Source organism: Atheta coriaria, unplaced genomic scaffold (assembly GCF_025399875.1).
Source record: "Atheta coriaria isolate IRGN ID8LTWV9N9 unplaced genomic scaffold, Caltech_Dcor_3.1 hic_scaffold_10_pilon, whole genome shotgun sequence".
In the NCBI taxonomy this organism is placed as follows: domain Eukaryota; kingdom Metazoa; phylum Arthropoda; class Insecta; order Coleoptera; family Staphylinidae; genus Dalotia; species Dalotia coriaria.
This window is the reverse complement of record NW_027045452.1, coordinates 779,859-796,512: the sequence shown is the minus strand read 5'-3', so window position 1 is coordinate 796,512 and position 16,654 is coordinate 779,859. Positions and strand designations below refer to the sequence as shown.

Below are 16,654 nucleotides of genomic sequence, written 5' to 3'. Positions count from 1 at the left end.
TCAAGCACCATTAAAGGTAGAGAAAAACGGTTTTCATATTTTAATGTAGATTTACATTTTACATTATATAATATGTTAAAATTTTTAGTTATCAACACTGTTATCAACTAATTCAGATAGCGCAATCAAACCTGGATTAATGGAATCCTGGTGATGTCTTACTTCAACTGGAAACATTTGGGGTAAATCGGAGAAGTGGTTTTATTAGATCAGTTTAGAATTTACCACCCATTTTCCGAAATATTAATGTTATCGGAAAATTGACTTCATATCTTTCATCCCCTTGAAAAACTCAATCGATTAGCGTTTTCCATTTTTTTCTAGCTTAAAAAAAATTTTTTGAGTCCAAAAAGAGTCAAGTGGTTTCTCTTGATCTTTTTGAGGGGTCTTTGGTCAACTTTGCAAAATGGAAAAACTAAATCTGCCATTTTATAGATCCTTATCACGGCATGAACAAAATGAAGAAAGTTTTTTACTAACTTTATTATTTTCCGAGAAAATCGCGGTGGAAAATTTTTAAGGTACATGTTATATTTCAATTTTTTTAAATGTTATCTTATCTAGGATTTGATGCTGAACATCGGAGTGTTTTTGGTTTTGGTTTATCTCTATTAGTTCCAGAGATAATTGACTTCACTTAAAGAAATTTGCAGGAAAAAGCTTTACTGCTATTAGGAGAAAAATTGTTTAAATTTTATCATTAAGGGCCCCTCTACACGAGGTAGCTTTCCAGAATTAATAAGACAACTCTTTTAAATGTCAGGTGCCTACGTCACTTTTTTCATAATTAATAACTTTTATTAAATTAAAAAAAATTGTTTTATCAATCAGGAATTCAAAATTTCAACTTTTTAATTTAATGTTTTGACGAAAAAATTTTAAGAAACAAGTTCGACTCTGCTGTTCAAGCAAAAAAAAGTTAAGAAAAAAGTTCAACTCTGTTATTCGACCAAAAAATTCGACTTTTTTCTTTGACAAAATAAAATAAAATAAAAAATTCGACCCTGTTCTTCGGCCTAAAAAAAATTTAACAAACAAGTTCAACCCTGTTATTCAACCAAAAAATGAAATTTTTGGGTCAAAAAAAGCAATTTTTGAAGTGCTTTTTAGGGCACTTCTGGGAAGATTAGAGGGTTGGATAAATATGGATCGCGTAGAGATACTCTCGAACTTTAACATGGCGGTAAGAATCAACAAAAAAGTCAAATAGTTCTCGAGATACAGGGTGTTTTTCACACCATGTTTTTAATTTTTGTGAAAAATGCCAATTTTTAGATCGCATTTTAGTACACTAACGAAAGGGTTAGAAGATTGAAAAAATATACATCGTGTAGAGGAACTTTCTAGCTTTCGTGGCGGCAAGATACTAGAAAAAAGTTCAATAGTTGTCAAGATCCAGGGTGTTTTTTACACTATGTTTTCAATTTTTTTGAAAAATGCCAATTTTTAAAGGGCATTTTAGGGCTGTTCGGATAGGGCTAAAAGATTGAGAAGATATGCGCCATGTGGAGAAACTTTCGAACTATAACATGGTGATAAGAAACTATAAAAAAAGTTAAATAATTCACGAGATACCCGGTGTTTTATGCAATATGTTTCCCATTTTTTTGAGAAATGCCAATTTTAGAAGAGAATTTTAGGGCACTTCCAAAACGAAGAAGGTTGAAAAGATATTTATCGTGTAGAGATACTCTTGAACACATGTGGTGCGAAATTCTAAAAAGTCAATCAGTTCTCAAGATACTGGGTGTTGCCGACACCATGTTTTCAATTTTTTTGAATAATGCCAATTTTTAAAGGGAGTTTTAGGGCACATCAAGAAGGGTTAGGAGAGTGTATGATAATGCAATGTTCAGAGGAACTTTCCAGCTTTTGAATGGGAGTAAAACATACTAAAAGACTCTTTAATTTCACAAGATACAGGGTGTTCTCCATACTATGTTTTCATATTTTGTGAATGACGTCAATTCTCAAAGAATATTTTAGTGCATTTCCATAAGGGTTAGAAGATTGAGAAGGTATGAACCTTAAGATGTTAGTAAGATACTTCAAAAAAGTCAATTAGTTGGTGTACAGGGTGTTTCCGACAACATATTTTTAAAGGTTTGTAACAACGCTAATTTTTATAGGTTCTTTAGGGCACTACCGGTAGTCTTTGGAGTGTGAGGAAATTACTCAAATAGTAAATTCTGATATCACCCATATTACCTAAAATATAAAGAATTTGGTCGATCAAGAAAAATAAGAAACAACAACAATCTTATCCATTAAACCAACGTTGTCAAATTTATTCCAATATAATCATAATCCAACTCACGAATTACAAGCAACGGACTTCATAGTTATTTTGTTGCTATTTTAAAGTAATTTAACTATTTTAATTATGTACTCTTTGCACCTTTTACTTAATACTAGCTGCCCTGTTGAACATCGTCCGGACTTTTCTTTCCTGAATATTTTCGAAATTCATTAAAGACTTCTTTAGCAATATGTGTCACATCCATTATTATAACTCACAGTTTCTATTTCAAAATTGACTAATTTTTATAATTATTGTTACAAAATGACTTTCTATCTGTCAATTAATTTTAGGCATTTTTTTTTTACACAACAAACTAATGGAAAACTTTATTGAAGAAAAACTAATCTAAACAATTCTCAATTCCACCTGAACACACATAAAAAATTTCATCAAAATCGATCCATCCGTTTAGGAGGAGCTTAGTCACATACATACGAACAGAAGATATATACGAGTATCATATAATCATACTAGCGGCCCTGACGAACGTTGTCCCGACTTATCTTTCACGAATATTGTCGAAATTTCTGAAAGACTTTTTTAGCTATATGTGCCACATCCATTATTAAAACTCACAGTTTCCATTTCTAAATTTACAAATTCATTCACTTTTATAATTATTGTCAAAATGAGTTTCTATCTGTCAACTAATAATAATAACAGTCGAAAGGTATCGACACCTGTTAAAATCATTTGGAGTTAACAGATAATTGTGACTGTCAAATAATAACAGACAAATAATTAGCAATAAATTAAAATTGCGACTATAATTTGAGATTTAAACTATCCTATCTCTCAAGTTGGATCGAACTGCACATGGTGTGCGAATTTTATTATAATCGGTTAAGTGGTTTAGGAGTCCATTGAGGACAAACATTGTGACACGAGATTTATATATATTAAGATATTTTAAGCAATTTTAGTAATTTGATACACATATATTCTAACTTCAACTTTATAAAAATACATTCCGTGTATTTGTTTAAGCTACAAAGTAAGGTGTCAACACAAATATAGTATACGTGTATGTCATACAGTTACTTTCCAAAGAAAATACACGTGTTAAATAGATAAATCAACATCATTGGACTCTCGTTAGATCAGCGAGAAACTTACATCACCCAATGCCTAACGGTGTAAGTATGTATTATAACGAAAGAAAATAAAAGTCAATTTCAATTAAAATCGTTTATTCTATAAAATCATAAAATCTTATCTATCCGTGATATTAAATTGAGAACACTAAATGGACACTTTTTCTTATAGCGTTTGCAATGTTTATGAAGTTTGCCGTACATTTCGGCACTTTCATAGTCATTGAGACTTTCAGATTTTGAGGTGGATGGACTGAAAGTAAAATAAAATAAATTATTTAAATAAAAATAAAAATTATTTCAATAAATCTTACGTAAGAATTATATGTATAATATCGGCTAAAACACCGCCATTTTCCATCGAATGTTCTGATGCTTCACAGATTGCTCGGAGAAGACATTCTTTGCCAGAATATCCATGACTAATATATAAATAGGAATAAAATAACAAATATTATTGTAATTTAATTAATTTCAATGTGATTATCGATTTACTTGACAAGTTTATGTTCGAGCGCATCGTATACAAACTTTCTTGCAAAATTAAACGATCGCTCGACGATTGGTGGGTAATCATACTCGCTATCATTTGCTGGTAGCACATAATTGCCTTCGAAATTATAGGAAACAAAAACGTTGTAATTGTCTAATTCTAATGGCAAAGCTAAGGCAACAAAAAGCTGAAAGTAAATTGCTTTTAATTAATTAATATTTAACTTATATTTGTACTCACTCCCATAAATGGACCTCCAAATGGAAATCGAACTGGATTAATAATATGTCCATCACTATCACAATGGTGTATTTTATCAAATATTAAAATAATAATTATAAAGACACTAAAACAAACCAAAAAACAATTAGAAATTTAATAAGTCGCCAGAACATGTATTTGTACCTTAATACATTTATGGTTTTGTTCATTTTGTTGATCAAATGGAAATTTTAAAATATAAATTATTTGTTATACTGGTCGATCAGTAGTCAGTGGTCACAACATGACTGACGCAGAATCTTCGGTGGTTTTCGACGTCGAACAACTCACCGTAAGGTGTTAATTATGGTATAATACCATAACTGTATAAAATCTTTGATTGAAGAGAAATGTACAAAACGTGCACAGCGTGCGTAAAACGTAAAAGTAATTACTTAGATTGATTAAAATCTGGTTGCACGCAGACAACTCTTGTTTTATATTTGGTTTCAACTAGTTTCTGCATAGGCTGAACTGCTTATAGTCAGATCTGTTAACAGGTTACTTATAATTAACATGTTGATAAAATTACCAATGTAATAAATGAAGACTGAAAAATTATATCAGTATTATACAAGCAGCTACAATTAGGTGTTATACTCGTACATATTATGAATAAATTATGATGATGGTTGTCTTTCTTTTCAGCGAAAACATGACCCTAGTTTTTTAAATTAATTGTTTAAGTTTAGTTAACTTGATTCAATATTACATACCTATATTTACATTATATTTATAAGTGGAGATGTAAAGAGTGTAAAATATCTAATGTTTATGTACTTAATACTTTTAATCATATTTGGGTTTGAATTATTTGAAATATTTGAAATATTTCAGTTTGACTTCATTTATACTTTGAAATATTTATTTATTTATAATTTTTCGTGAATATTGGATTTACAATTTATATTTGGAGTTGACATGTTTCGCCCAGAGGGCATCTTCATAAACTGAATTTAGTAGGTATGTTAGGGGTGTTTTGTGTGTCAAGTGTTTGTGTTATTGTGTGTTATCGTGTTTGTGGGAATGTGTAGTTTGTTAAGTGGTTTAAAAATTGTGTCGTGTATTGAGTGTGTCTGTTCGTTTAGCAATTGGTGTTTGATTTTGTGTTTGTATATCTGTATGTGTTCTTTAATATTTAAAAATTTATCTGTGGATAAAGAACACATACAGATATAAATTGTAAATCCAATATTCACGAAAAATTATAAATAAATAAATATTTCAAATATAAAAATGGATTACGTATTCACCAAAGAAAGTAATAAATTCATTTATACTTTCCTGAATAAATTATTCTGCATGGGATATGACCACCATTTTTTGAAATGGGGCAATAGGTATATTTTATTTAATAATCTAATATTGTATTATATTTTAATGCAATTAGATATTTGGTAAACATTCAACATAAATAAATTAATAATAACATTACATTATTTATATTTCCAACATTATTAAATTGTACTAAAAACATTTTTCCCAAAAAGCATATCATCAGAAGGTATTTAAATATTTGATACAATAATCAAAGAATACGATAGTACTAGCAGTTTGTGATCAATACGCACGTAGAACTGAATAAAACTGGCTTTGTTTCAAAATGTACGCAAATTCAGATCCTGGTATATTAAATTCATTGTTGTGTGGATATGTACTAATAGTTTTGTACGGCTTAATTGAAAGTACCATCAAAGACATTTTGCTGGTACTCTACAGCGTTATATATCTGTTTGGAAATTTAGGCTATTTGTACTATCAGTATCAAAATGGTGGAACGTTTGCAGATATATCATTTAATATCTCGGTTTTGCTATCTAGCACATTCGGTTACTTTATTCAATTCGCAATCAAAATAAGAACTAAAACAAGCCTTCAATCGTTCAACATGGTCGACAATAATCCATATCTCAGCGTACTAGATAAAAGGCTTTGCCGAATAACAAGAATACATAATATAATTTTTGCGATATCTGGAGTTGCTTATGTTATCGTCGGAGTGACTGCGGTACTTCGTGTTGAATTACAGACTTGTGATGAACCTTCCCAACGTTTTTCATGCGGATATATTTTGCCAAGCGTATGCAAGTATTTATAATAAAATAAACATTTTGTAACAATGTCGAAATGTTGCAGTATTTTTTTATTGATGACGTGAAGCCAGCTCTGCGGTTATTTTACAATGTTACTATAGTATGTCTCTTCATTTATTTAACATTGGCAGTAATAACAGGTGCAATTATGATGCACTTCATGAGTTGTTACTTGGTACTTATTCTGGATGTATTTAAAAGTACATTGGAAGACGCAAAACAAATAAAAGAGAAAAAAATACGGGAACAGAAACTTATGTTAGCCTATAAGCAGCATATATTTATGTTAAGGTAATATAATCTATCTTTTTCATTGTGTTAATAATAGGGGAAGGTAGCCTAAGTTGGACCAGCGCCTAAGTTGGACCACCACGATATCCGCGGACTGTTGAAGTTTGTGCAAAAATAGACAGGCCCCTTGTTTTACTCGTATTTATAAACAATTAATGCAACTATTTGGGTTAAAACATGCCGCGTGCTTGCGCCGTGACAACAACTTCGTGTATCATTGATTATCAAATCTATTATAACGACGTAAGTGCAAAAGCTGTCAAGCCGTTTAAACGATAGTTTTACCGATAATTATTATATCATCAGAAAGTTTATTTATTTATCTATAATTTATAGTATTAATTTTGAGAGGTTATGTTATATTAAGATTGTCGTTGATCATTAAATATAAATTCTTCAAGTTGCCCAAGTTGGGCCGAAGACAGGCACCGGGTTTTAACAGGGAAAACGTATATGATTTTTTCGACCTCCTAGAAAAGCTTGTGGACGAGTACAAATCTTCGAAATGATTCAGTGTATGAAATGCCGCACTTTGGTTTATACAAAATGTGCTTGTGTTAGTTCTAAATCTAAAATTTACTATTGTGTCAATTGCCGTTTAAAAAGCATGGTCCAATTTAGGAAACCGCGCGGTCCAATTTAGGAAACCGGTTTCTTAATTTGGACCAAAAATACAATTTTTTAAAATTAAAATTTGAGGGGTGTAAATATAATTTTTACTTAAATCAAAAATATCATTTTGTTGGTAAGCCTTGTGAGTTACTTTTCCGCTACTTAATTTTTATTGACAGTGTATATGTGGCTCCATAAACCAAAAAGTATAAAAATGGTCCAAATATGGCTACTTTCCCCTATTTATCAAAAAAACCAAGAGATATAATTTGGGTTAATTTTAATATATTTGGTTAACAGATTTTGGGAGCTTTTAAATCTTATGTTCAAATGGCCGTTGCTCGTGCAATTCGTAGTTAGTGGTTTTATAATGGCCATAATTTTTATAGCGCAGTTAATTGTAAATATGTGTAAGGTAATTATAGATGGCCGATTTAAGAATATTTTATTTTTATTTCATAGAAATTTAATTTAATATCATTTGCTCACGTTTTAACTTATATGATTGGAACAATAACCACGGGAGTGATTGGTGAACGAGTTCTTGAAGTTGTGAGTATTCTTAGTACGAAAATATTTTAAAATATAAATGATTTTAATTGGTTTTAGAACGTGGCTCTGACACACGCAATTTTTTACGCTTGTCCCTGGGACGGAGATGTACAGAGTGTTAAATTTCTAATGTTTATGCACTTAAATTCGTTGAACGTATTTGGCGTTGAATTAGGAAACAATTATGCAACATATTCGAATGCTTTAGCGTTGGATGTATTTAATTGACAAACAATTTCTATATATTGCAATTTGTTCTGATGGATGTTTTTTAGATTTTCAGGTTTGCGTATTCGGTTGTGATGTGGTACATCAATTCCATAAGACATGGCTTAAACTTTATTAACTAGGACACACTTGCAATTAGTATTGATCGCTTCGCTACTGGATGATGGAAAATATCACTAAGTGACACTCAGAGCATACAGGGTACATCACGTATTCTGCCGGACACCACTCCATAAGTTACTTTTAGCTAACAACAAAACAAGAAAACTTTGAACGAGCAATGATTCGAGAGATTCAAGACGGCAAGATATGGTAATAGCATGTAGTAGATATTTAGGCTCAGACATAAGAACTCTATTATTATTACAATAAAATGTAAAAAAGGGAAAACAAGTAAATACGTTACGAATATATTTCCAAAAAAAGATAACAGCAATTGCTTAACTTTAAAGGCATTTCTAGCGAGGTTAACGAAATTTTGGCATGCGATAACCTAACATACCTTATATTAACAAAAATAGGAATAATTGATGACCGAGTTCTTAGTATTGAAGATAGAACAGAAAAAAATTACGTTAAATGCATTAACATGCGAAATTTTACAGTCTGTACATCTTAGGAGCAGACGTAAAAATTTCCAAAGTTTCTTGGATGGTACATTGAAATGAGCCGCATAAGGTAAATACTGCATGGGCACTCAACAGTTAATATACTAGGCTTTGGATTTTGGTGTGTTTAAAGGTCAGTTATTTTAAAATCTACGGTGCACATTAATCTAAAAAGTTTTATTACATTCGAATCGAACCGAGAATAATTTTGCTAGAGCCATCAGAAATAAATTATTGCATTAAATATTTGAATAAATTTGAATGATATCTATATATGAATATTTCAATTAAAATTTAGTAATCTAGGATAATCTGGCGATAGCTCTTGTAATCAGTATGTATCAAAGTATTTAATATTTAATCAAGAGGTAATGCTTGAAGATTCAAGTATGTACTTAAATAATTAATGCAATTAAATTCAAGACAAGTTAGAATATTATTATTCCAAAAATATAAAATTATTATACAATACTAATTATACCATACTAATTTAAACTATTTAATTGCACTGTGAGTAAGGAGTACTAATAAAAAGTTTAGAGACCCAGTCTCACAAATAATTGTTTTGTCGCGATGCGCATTTTGAAGGCTGAGCCTTCCTCTTCAGGTGAAGGAATTTTAAATTGTATTTATTTTTGTGAATTGTATTTACTTTACAATCCCTTCGTCTGAAGAGGAAGGCTAAGCCTTCGAAATGCGCATCGCGATAAAACAATTATTTGTGAAACGGGGTTTCTAAACTTTTTATTAATACCATACTAATACTACTTAATAAAGTTACCTAACCAATTTTAAATATGATTAACTAAATTTAAAATTACGATTTTTTCCTTCCACAAACTCTTTACCTACCTGTAGTTGGATCCTACTTCCAAACATTAAAGTATATTAATATTAATATTAATATTTTCATATAATTTTAAGTCATCATCTTTTGTTCTGATGATGTACTCGTATATTAATGCTATGGGCCTTCGGCCATGACTTGATTAAACTATTGATTAAATATTAAATTACAATTTGATGCATGGTGAGCATGTAACATTAATTACTGATTACAGAAACCGACGATTGCTACATTACAATATTTTATATTTCCTTGATTACTCAATTACGATAGAAAAATTTTATATAAATAAAAATTTATTTAAATATTTAATGCATTAATACATTTCTGATGGCTCTAGCAAAACTATTCAAAGTTCTATTCAAACGTAACAAATGTTTTTGTTGAATCCACACACTAGACTTGAGAATAACTATTTTTTTTATCAAAATGTCCGAAAAACCCAAAACTAGTATATTATATTTACTTTTTGATGCCTATGTAGCTTTTAAATTTTACGGCTCATTTCAAACTACCATCAAAGATGTATTGGCGGTACTCAGCGTTATTATATTATTTCTTCCTGGAAATTTGGGCTATTTATACTATCAGTATCAAAATGGTGGGACGTTTACGGATACATCTTTTAATTTCTCGGTTTTGCTATCGGGATGTTTTGGTTACTTCGCTGCATATAAATTGAAAAGAAACAGTCATATCGCAGCTCAATTGATTAATATGGTCGACGATAATCCGTATCTTAATGTACTAGATGAGAAAGTTTGCCGAATAACAAAAATACATAATATAATTTACACGGGATTTGGAGTTGCTTATTTTATCCTTACTGTGATTGGAGTATTTCTGGTTGAACTTCAGACTTGCGATGAACCTTCTCAACGTTTTTCATGCGGATATATTTTGCCAAGCGTATACAAAAATGTATAATTAAATAATCATTTTGTAACAATGTTGAAATGTTTTAGTATTTTTTTATTGAAGACCTGCAACCAGGTCTACGATTATTCTACAATGTTGCTACAATATGTCTCTGGAATTATTTAGCATTTGCCGTAATCACAGCTTTAGTGATGTTGCATTATGCAAGTCATTATTTGCTGATTTCTGGGGATGTATTTAAGAATACTCTGCAGGATGCTATACAAACAAATGACAAGGGAATTCGTAAACAGAAACTTTTATTAGCCCACCTGCAGCATATATACATGTTGAAGTATTGCATTATAATAAGTTTTAATTTTTATTATTTTAAAAATATTTGCTTTACAGAATATGGGGTGTTTTAAATGATTTGTATAAGTGGAATCTGCTCGTGCAATTTGTGGCTTCTGGTTTTATGATGGCGACACTTTTAATAGCACAAATGATTGTAAATATGTCTCAGATAACTAAAATGGTTACATAATAATATTTTTTATAGGAATTTAACCTTATACCCATTGCTCATATTTTCATTTGTATGGTGGGATCAACTACGTTGGGAGTGATTGGTGAACGAGTTCTTAAAGTTGTGAGAATTCCTGGTATAAAAATATTTCAAAATAAGAGTTTAAATTATTTTTAGAATGAGACTCTGATTCTTTCAACTTTCTACGCTTGCCCCTGGGATGGAGATATACAGAGTGTAAAATTTCTCATGTTTATGCACTTAAATACGCTCAAAGTATTTGGACTTGAAATAGGAAATTGCTATGCAATATATTCGAATGCTTTAGCTCTGGATGTATTTATTTTTCACATAATTTCTATATATTTTAATTTGTTCTAATTAATATTTTTTCAGATTTTTAGGTTTGCGTATTCAATTGTAATGTGGTATATCAATTCCAAGGGCCATAACTTCAACTTAATTAAATAAGACCTACAATCATTTGCAATTCGTATTGGTCGGTGGTCATTTGTTTTATGGCAAAAAATGCGTGTTACCCTACACTCTAAACTCTAAAGGAATATTAAAGCATATTAATTAATTTATCAATTAATTATTAATTTTAAGGACAAGTGTTATGTTGACTTTGTGGATATAGAAATACTAGCTGACCCGGCAAACTTTGTTCCGCCTCGCTTTGCTCTTGTGACTGAGATGCACGAAGTCGAGTCATACTAACACGGCGCTTTTCACGTGCAATTTTTTGTTCATCTTCAGTCCTTTCATTCGCAATCCTTCGAATCCTTGTTGCATTACGGTTTTGTCGGATAAGATTTAATCGTTTTGGTCGCTGCATGTTGAGTGGCAAAGCTACGAAGCATCGCACAACGAAGAGACGGAGAAAACTCGTTTAGTATCTTCCAAAAAATTTTTGTCACTTTTGAAAATTGTGATTTTTTCGAAGTTCAGCATTTTAATTGAAAACTTTTCTGGTGTCAAAAAAAACTTCAATTAATTTGACAACTACTCCCACTAATTCCGGAGTGGGTCGATATTATTTTATATTTTTTAAAATTTAATTTAAAAAAAATTACGTCCCGCAAATGACAATTTTCCACTTTCAATTAATTATATAAAATATAAAATGAAATCGGCCCAATTTGGGATTAGCGGGAAAAGTTGTCAAAAAATTTTTTTTGACGAAAGAAATAGTTTTTTTAAAAGTGACGAACTTCGAAAAAATTACAATTTTACTCAAAAAACGGGATTATTTCATAGTTCTAATTATTTAAAAAAAATTGTCTACTTCTTCAAAAAATTCATTTAAAAACAAAAATATTCAAGAAAAAACGTATCAATAGGTCAATTTTGGAAAGAGTTATGGTTATTTGAAAATTAAATTGTCAATTTTTTGGAAAATTCATAACTGTTTTGAGGTTAGAAAAAAAATTTTGAAAAAATTCTAATAAACGTTTTTTAAATGGTAGAAAAGAATGGAAAAGTTTTAGCTAAATCAAAAAGGGTCGGGTTCAAAAGTGGTCGATTTGGCATGGAATACCCCATATGTAAATTAATATATAAATTACTTGTCATTTAGTTAATATATACTTATATTAAGATTATCATTATCATCGTTGTAGATAAGATAGATAAAATGTAGATAGATCGTTAGTGGATAAAATCAGCTAATCATACTAAAAATCTAATACTTAAATAATATAGTAGGCAACTTATAATCATTGCTCTTAGAAATATATTATTTCACAATTCTCCACCAACTGTTGAGGAATGACATACTTTTCAATATGCATATAACAAGAAAACATTTCTTCAACTTTTCCATAGCTGAAGATTATTATTGGATTAGTCACATTGCGTTTAAGGCTACTTTAGTTACTTATATATTTACAATTGCTTATGCAATTACTGTTTTTGGGAATTTAAACTACATAAAAACTCTATATAGTAAAACGTTTTTTTTTTAATATAAGAAAAGAGTAGTGCTGAATTAATTAATATTCTTTAAGGTATGGGAGCACAGTTTGCTAATATTTCCCTAAATTTATCATGGCTTCTTTCATCAACAATTTCCTTCATAATAATGATGTGGCTAAAAACATCTGCAAAACCTGGACATGTCGTCGGGCAGCTGATCAAAACGCAACAATTGATGTACTTGACAGAAAGAATTTGCAACGTTATTTTTTACTCCAATTTGGTTTATAAATTTGGCCTCACATTGGGTGTTCTTGGATTCACTACGGCGTTTTTAGCTGGAGAAATTGAAAGTTGCGATGAAAATTCACATGCCTGCGGAATTTTATGCCCCAGCGTGAGAAATCGATGTTTTGGTAGGAAACTATTTAACGAAAATATGTTGGCAGGATCTCTTCATTGATTTAAGTCAACGACCTTACCGAGAACTTTTTAACGTCTTGGTTGGGATCACATATGGATATCTATTTGTTGCTACTTTAACATCATGCAGTTTTCTGTATACTGTAAAGTTGCTTACACAAGCTAGTGCACAAGAATTTGAATTAATTCTACAAGAAAGTCAAGAGACACAGAGTAAAGCAATAAGGTTACAGAAATTAGTAAAAGCCTACCAATTACAACGTATCACAAAATTGTTAGTATCCTTAAAAGCCTGTTTGAAATCTTTACAATATTTTACTATTTAATAAATTTTAGAATCTGGGACGGAGTTGCCGATATTTTTAAAGGCATGTAATTAAACGAACTTTATTTTTTCGATTTTTAACTTGTCAATTCATTAAATGCACTTATAATTAATGTTTGCACTTAGAAATACAGAACTGAACTTAAAAATAAATATTTGCACTTTGAAAAATGAATTCCACTTGAATAAAATGCTTTCCACTATGAAATTAATACTTTGCACTTATAAAACTTGCAGTATTAAGTACGTGCCGTACTCTTAGCCGGCCCCTTCTATCACACCCCCACCGCCCCTCAAATAATACCAAACAAGGTTGCCTACCTAACCACCACCCCCAACCCCCAACCACCCCCTCCCCCCAACCCCCAACCTCCCCACAAATAATACCAAACAAGGGAGCCTACCTAACCACCACCCCCGACCACCCCAACCGCCCTACAAATAATACCAAACAAGGTAGCCTACCTAACCACCACCCCCAACCCTCCGACCACCCCTACCCCCCGACCGCCCCACAAATAATACCAAACAAGGTACCCTACCTAACCACCACAAATTATAAAGTTTCAATTTAAAAAGTTGATGCATTGTATTAAAATATAAGTTATACAATCTATAGTGCATAATATGAATTTCTTAGTGCAAAGTATGAAAACTTAAGTGCGGCTGTTCAAGTGGATTGTATTTTAACTAAAGTGCATTTAATATATCCCCATTTTTAAATGGCCTTTAATGATGCAATATTTAATCAGTGGTGTTACGGTTGGATTAATTGTCATCTCGGAATTAATTGTAAGTTTTAAATATTTAATCAAAAACAAATGTAATAATATCCTATGTATTTTTAGCAATTGAATATACCCTTGATTCCGCTTTCTGTTACGCATATTATTGGGACATGTTTATGTGGATTTGTTGTTAAAGAAATGGAACAATACGTATACCGAATATTAAGTTTTAAACTGTGTAGTGCATTGCTAATAAATAGTTCTTTCAGAGTGAAGAATTCCGACATGCAACCTTTTATGGAATAGCATGGGATGGGGATATTGAAAGTGCTAGGTTTTTAATGTTTATGAACATCAACTTGCATAACATATTTAAACTTCCTCTTGGCAATTATGCATTTTATTCAAATGAACAAGTAGTTTTGGTAAGAATGCGTGATTCTAAACTACGAGTATTATACGCTTACATATAAAGAACATCAATATTTACAGGTTATCAAAGTGACATATTCAGTTGTAATGTACTATATTAACTTAACTCACTATAAAATCACGGATATCAATTAATAATTTAAGAAAGGTGAAAACTTGCATCTTGACGGTGATGGCACCATGAAATACACTATACACCGAAAAGAAAATTGCACATTATATCACAGTTTATAATGTCAACTTGCATTTTATGATCATCATAGCGACGACACTCGTACAAATTCTTTTCTAATGCTTCACAATTGGAATTTAGCAGATCGATGCAGTACGGTTTATCCCTACCTGCTTTGAAATGCAAGGATATATGTTCGTTGCTCACCAAATCACCAAATTTTATGGTTAATGCATTTTTCGGTTCTGCCTTTATATTTGTAATTAATAAGTCTTTGCGATATCAGTTAATTGTGATGTTATGCTTTTAAATAAAAGCTTGTTAAACAAACAAACTCCAGGTTAATCAAATGACCTTGTTTCATTGATTACGAAACATAATACTTTATAATATAATACTTTAATAGTCTCTACTACCCCTAGACCAGGGGTTCCTAACCTGGGGGTAATTACCCCCGCAGGGGTAAAACGGAGATTCTAGGGGGGTAACACGGGATGGCACAAAATAGTATTAAAATAGCAATAAACAAAATAATAGTACGGTAAATGGTAGCACAATGGTAGTATATATTATATAAATTTATATATTACTTTACTAGTTACGTAAACGTGCAATTTCTTACATAATAAGCATATTTTCGATCGAATTTATGTGTTTTTAACTATTTTAAATTAGCTAGGGGTAAACTCAATTCCTATACTTGTTCACAGGGGTAGTGACCTTGAAAAGGTTAGGAACCACTGCCCTAGACAATATGAAATGTCTAAATGTGTTGTTAAACTTTTATCTTCAATAGTTTCTCTTTGCGTCAATAGGATTGCGAACGATTTCTTATCATTAATTTCCAAGTATATATACGTTTGCAAGACGGGATAATTACGTTTGCAAGACGGATTTTGTATTAAAATTATAACTTTATTTTTATAAGTACAAAATTCACGATTATAATTAAATGGTTGACATTGCTTAAGTAAACACTCAATGGCAAGTGTCGCTCTAGCGCATCGCGCAACATTAATTAGTGCTTTTTCTTAGCGTCAGCAGGTTTCTTATCTTTCTAGGTTGCGAGTAACGTAACTATATATTAATATTTCTTGTCAATAAATTAATAAATCAATTGATCACTGCAAGCATTGAGGTCATCGTCAGAAGTGGAAAGCGTAATTGTATCCGTTTTCTTCTCGTTCTGGTTGTTAGGGAAACTATCTTGTTTGGAAATCTTTGTTTTGTATGACCTATTTTGATTGTAACCCAGGCACAATCAGAATGTCAGATTTATTGGAAGATTATAATAACGCGCACGGCGGCGATAATACGGTATCGGTGATAAGTATATTTGCTAAGATTTATACAATTTTAAAAATTATACCCAATTTAAAATAAAAACTAAATACAATCCTGTTCACTGACACTACATAATGAAGCCCATTCCGTGCAGTACTACCACAGCGGCAACATACTGTATATTTAATTTTAAAAAAATCGTATTTTGCCATTAAAATACACTAACAGCTTTATAAATTTTAAAATGTTTGCATCAGTAGTTGCTTTTTCTTTTATTCTGATCGCCTGCAAGTACGCAGTACTTGCTGTATATTTAGTTTTATTTAACACTAGCATTAACCCGCGGCTTTGCTCGCGAATATTTAAAATAATGAAGTTGCTTCCGTACGCGTCTGTAGTCACAGAAGAAGTAACAATGAAGTAGATTGGCGGGAAGTTTAAAATGGCTGAAAGTATAGTCTATGGAAGTATAGTCTATTGTCTCCATAGTGTAGTCAATTGGAGTGTATTGGATAATACTGTGTGATGGTACTATAGTACTTAGGTTTGAGCTTCATTGCTGGAATGCTAGATGGCGTTAAAGTAGTCAAATAGCCAGATGCAGA

General features: G+C 31.0%; 1 protein-coding gene across 1 annotated transcript; it reads right to left on the bottom strand.

The window, feature by feature from the left end:
* Nucleotides 1–3,504: 3,504 nt before the first annotated feature.
* LOC135800737 (uncharacterized) lies at nt 3,505–4,394 on the bottom strand. The gene is made up of 5 exons (XM_065314056.1): nt 4,295–4,394; nt 4,130–4,235; nt 3,892–4,076; nt 3,711–3,818; nt 3,505–3,649 (listed from the first exon to the last, which is right to left on the bottom strand). Exons 1-5 carry the CDS (start codon nt 4,318–4,320, stop codon nt 3,505–3,507), a joined length of 570 nt encoding a protein of 189 aa, XP_065170128.1. The 5' UTR covers nt 4,321–4,394.
* Between the last annotated feature and the right edge of the window lie 12,260 nt (nt 4,395–16,654).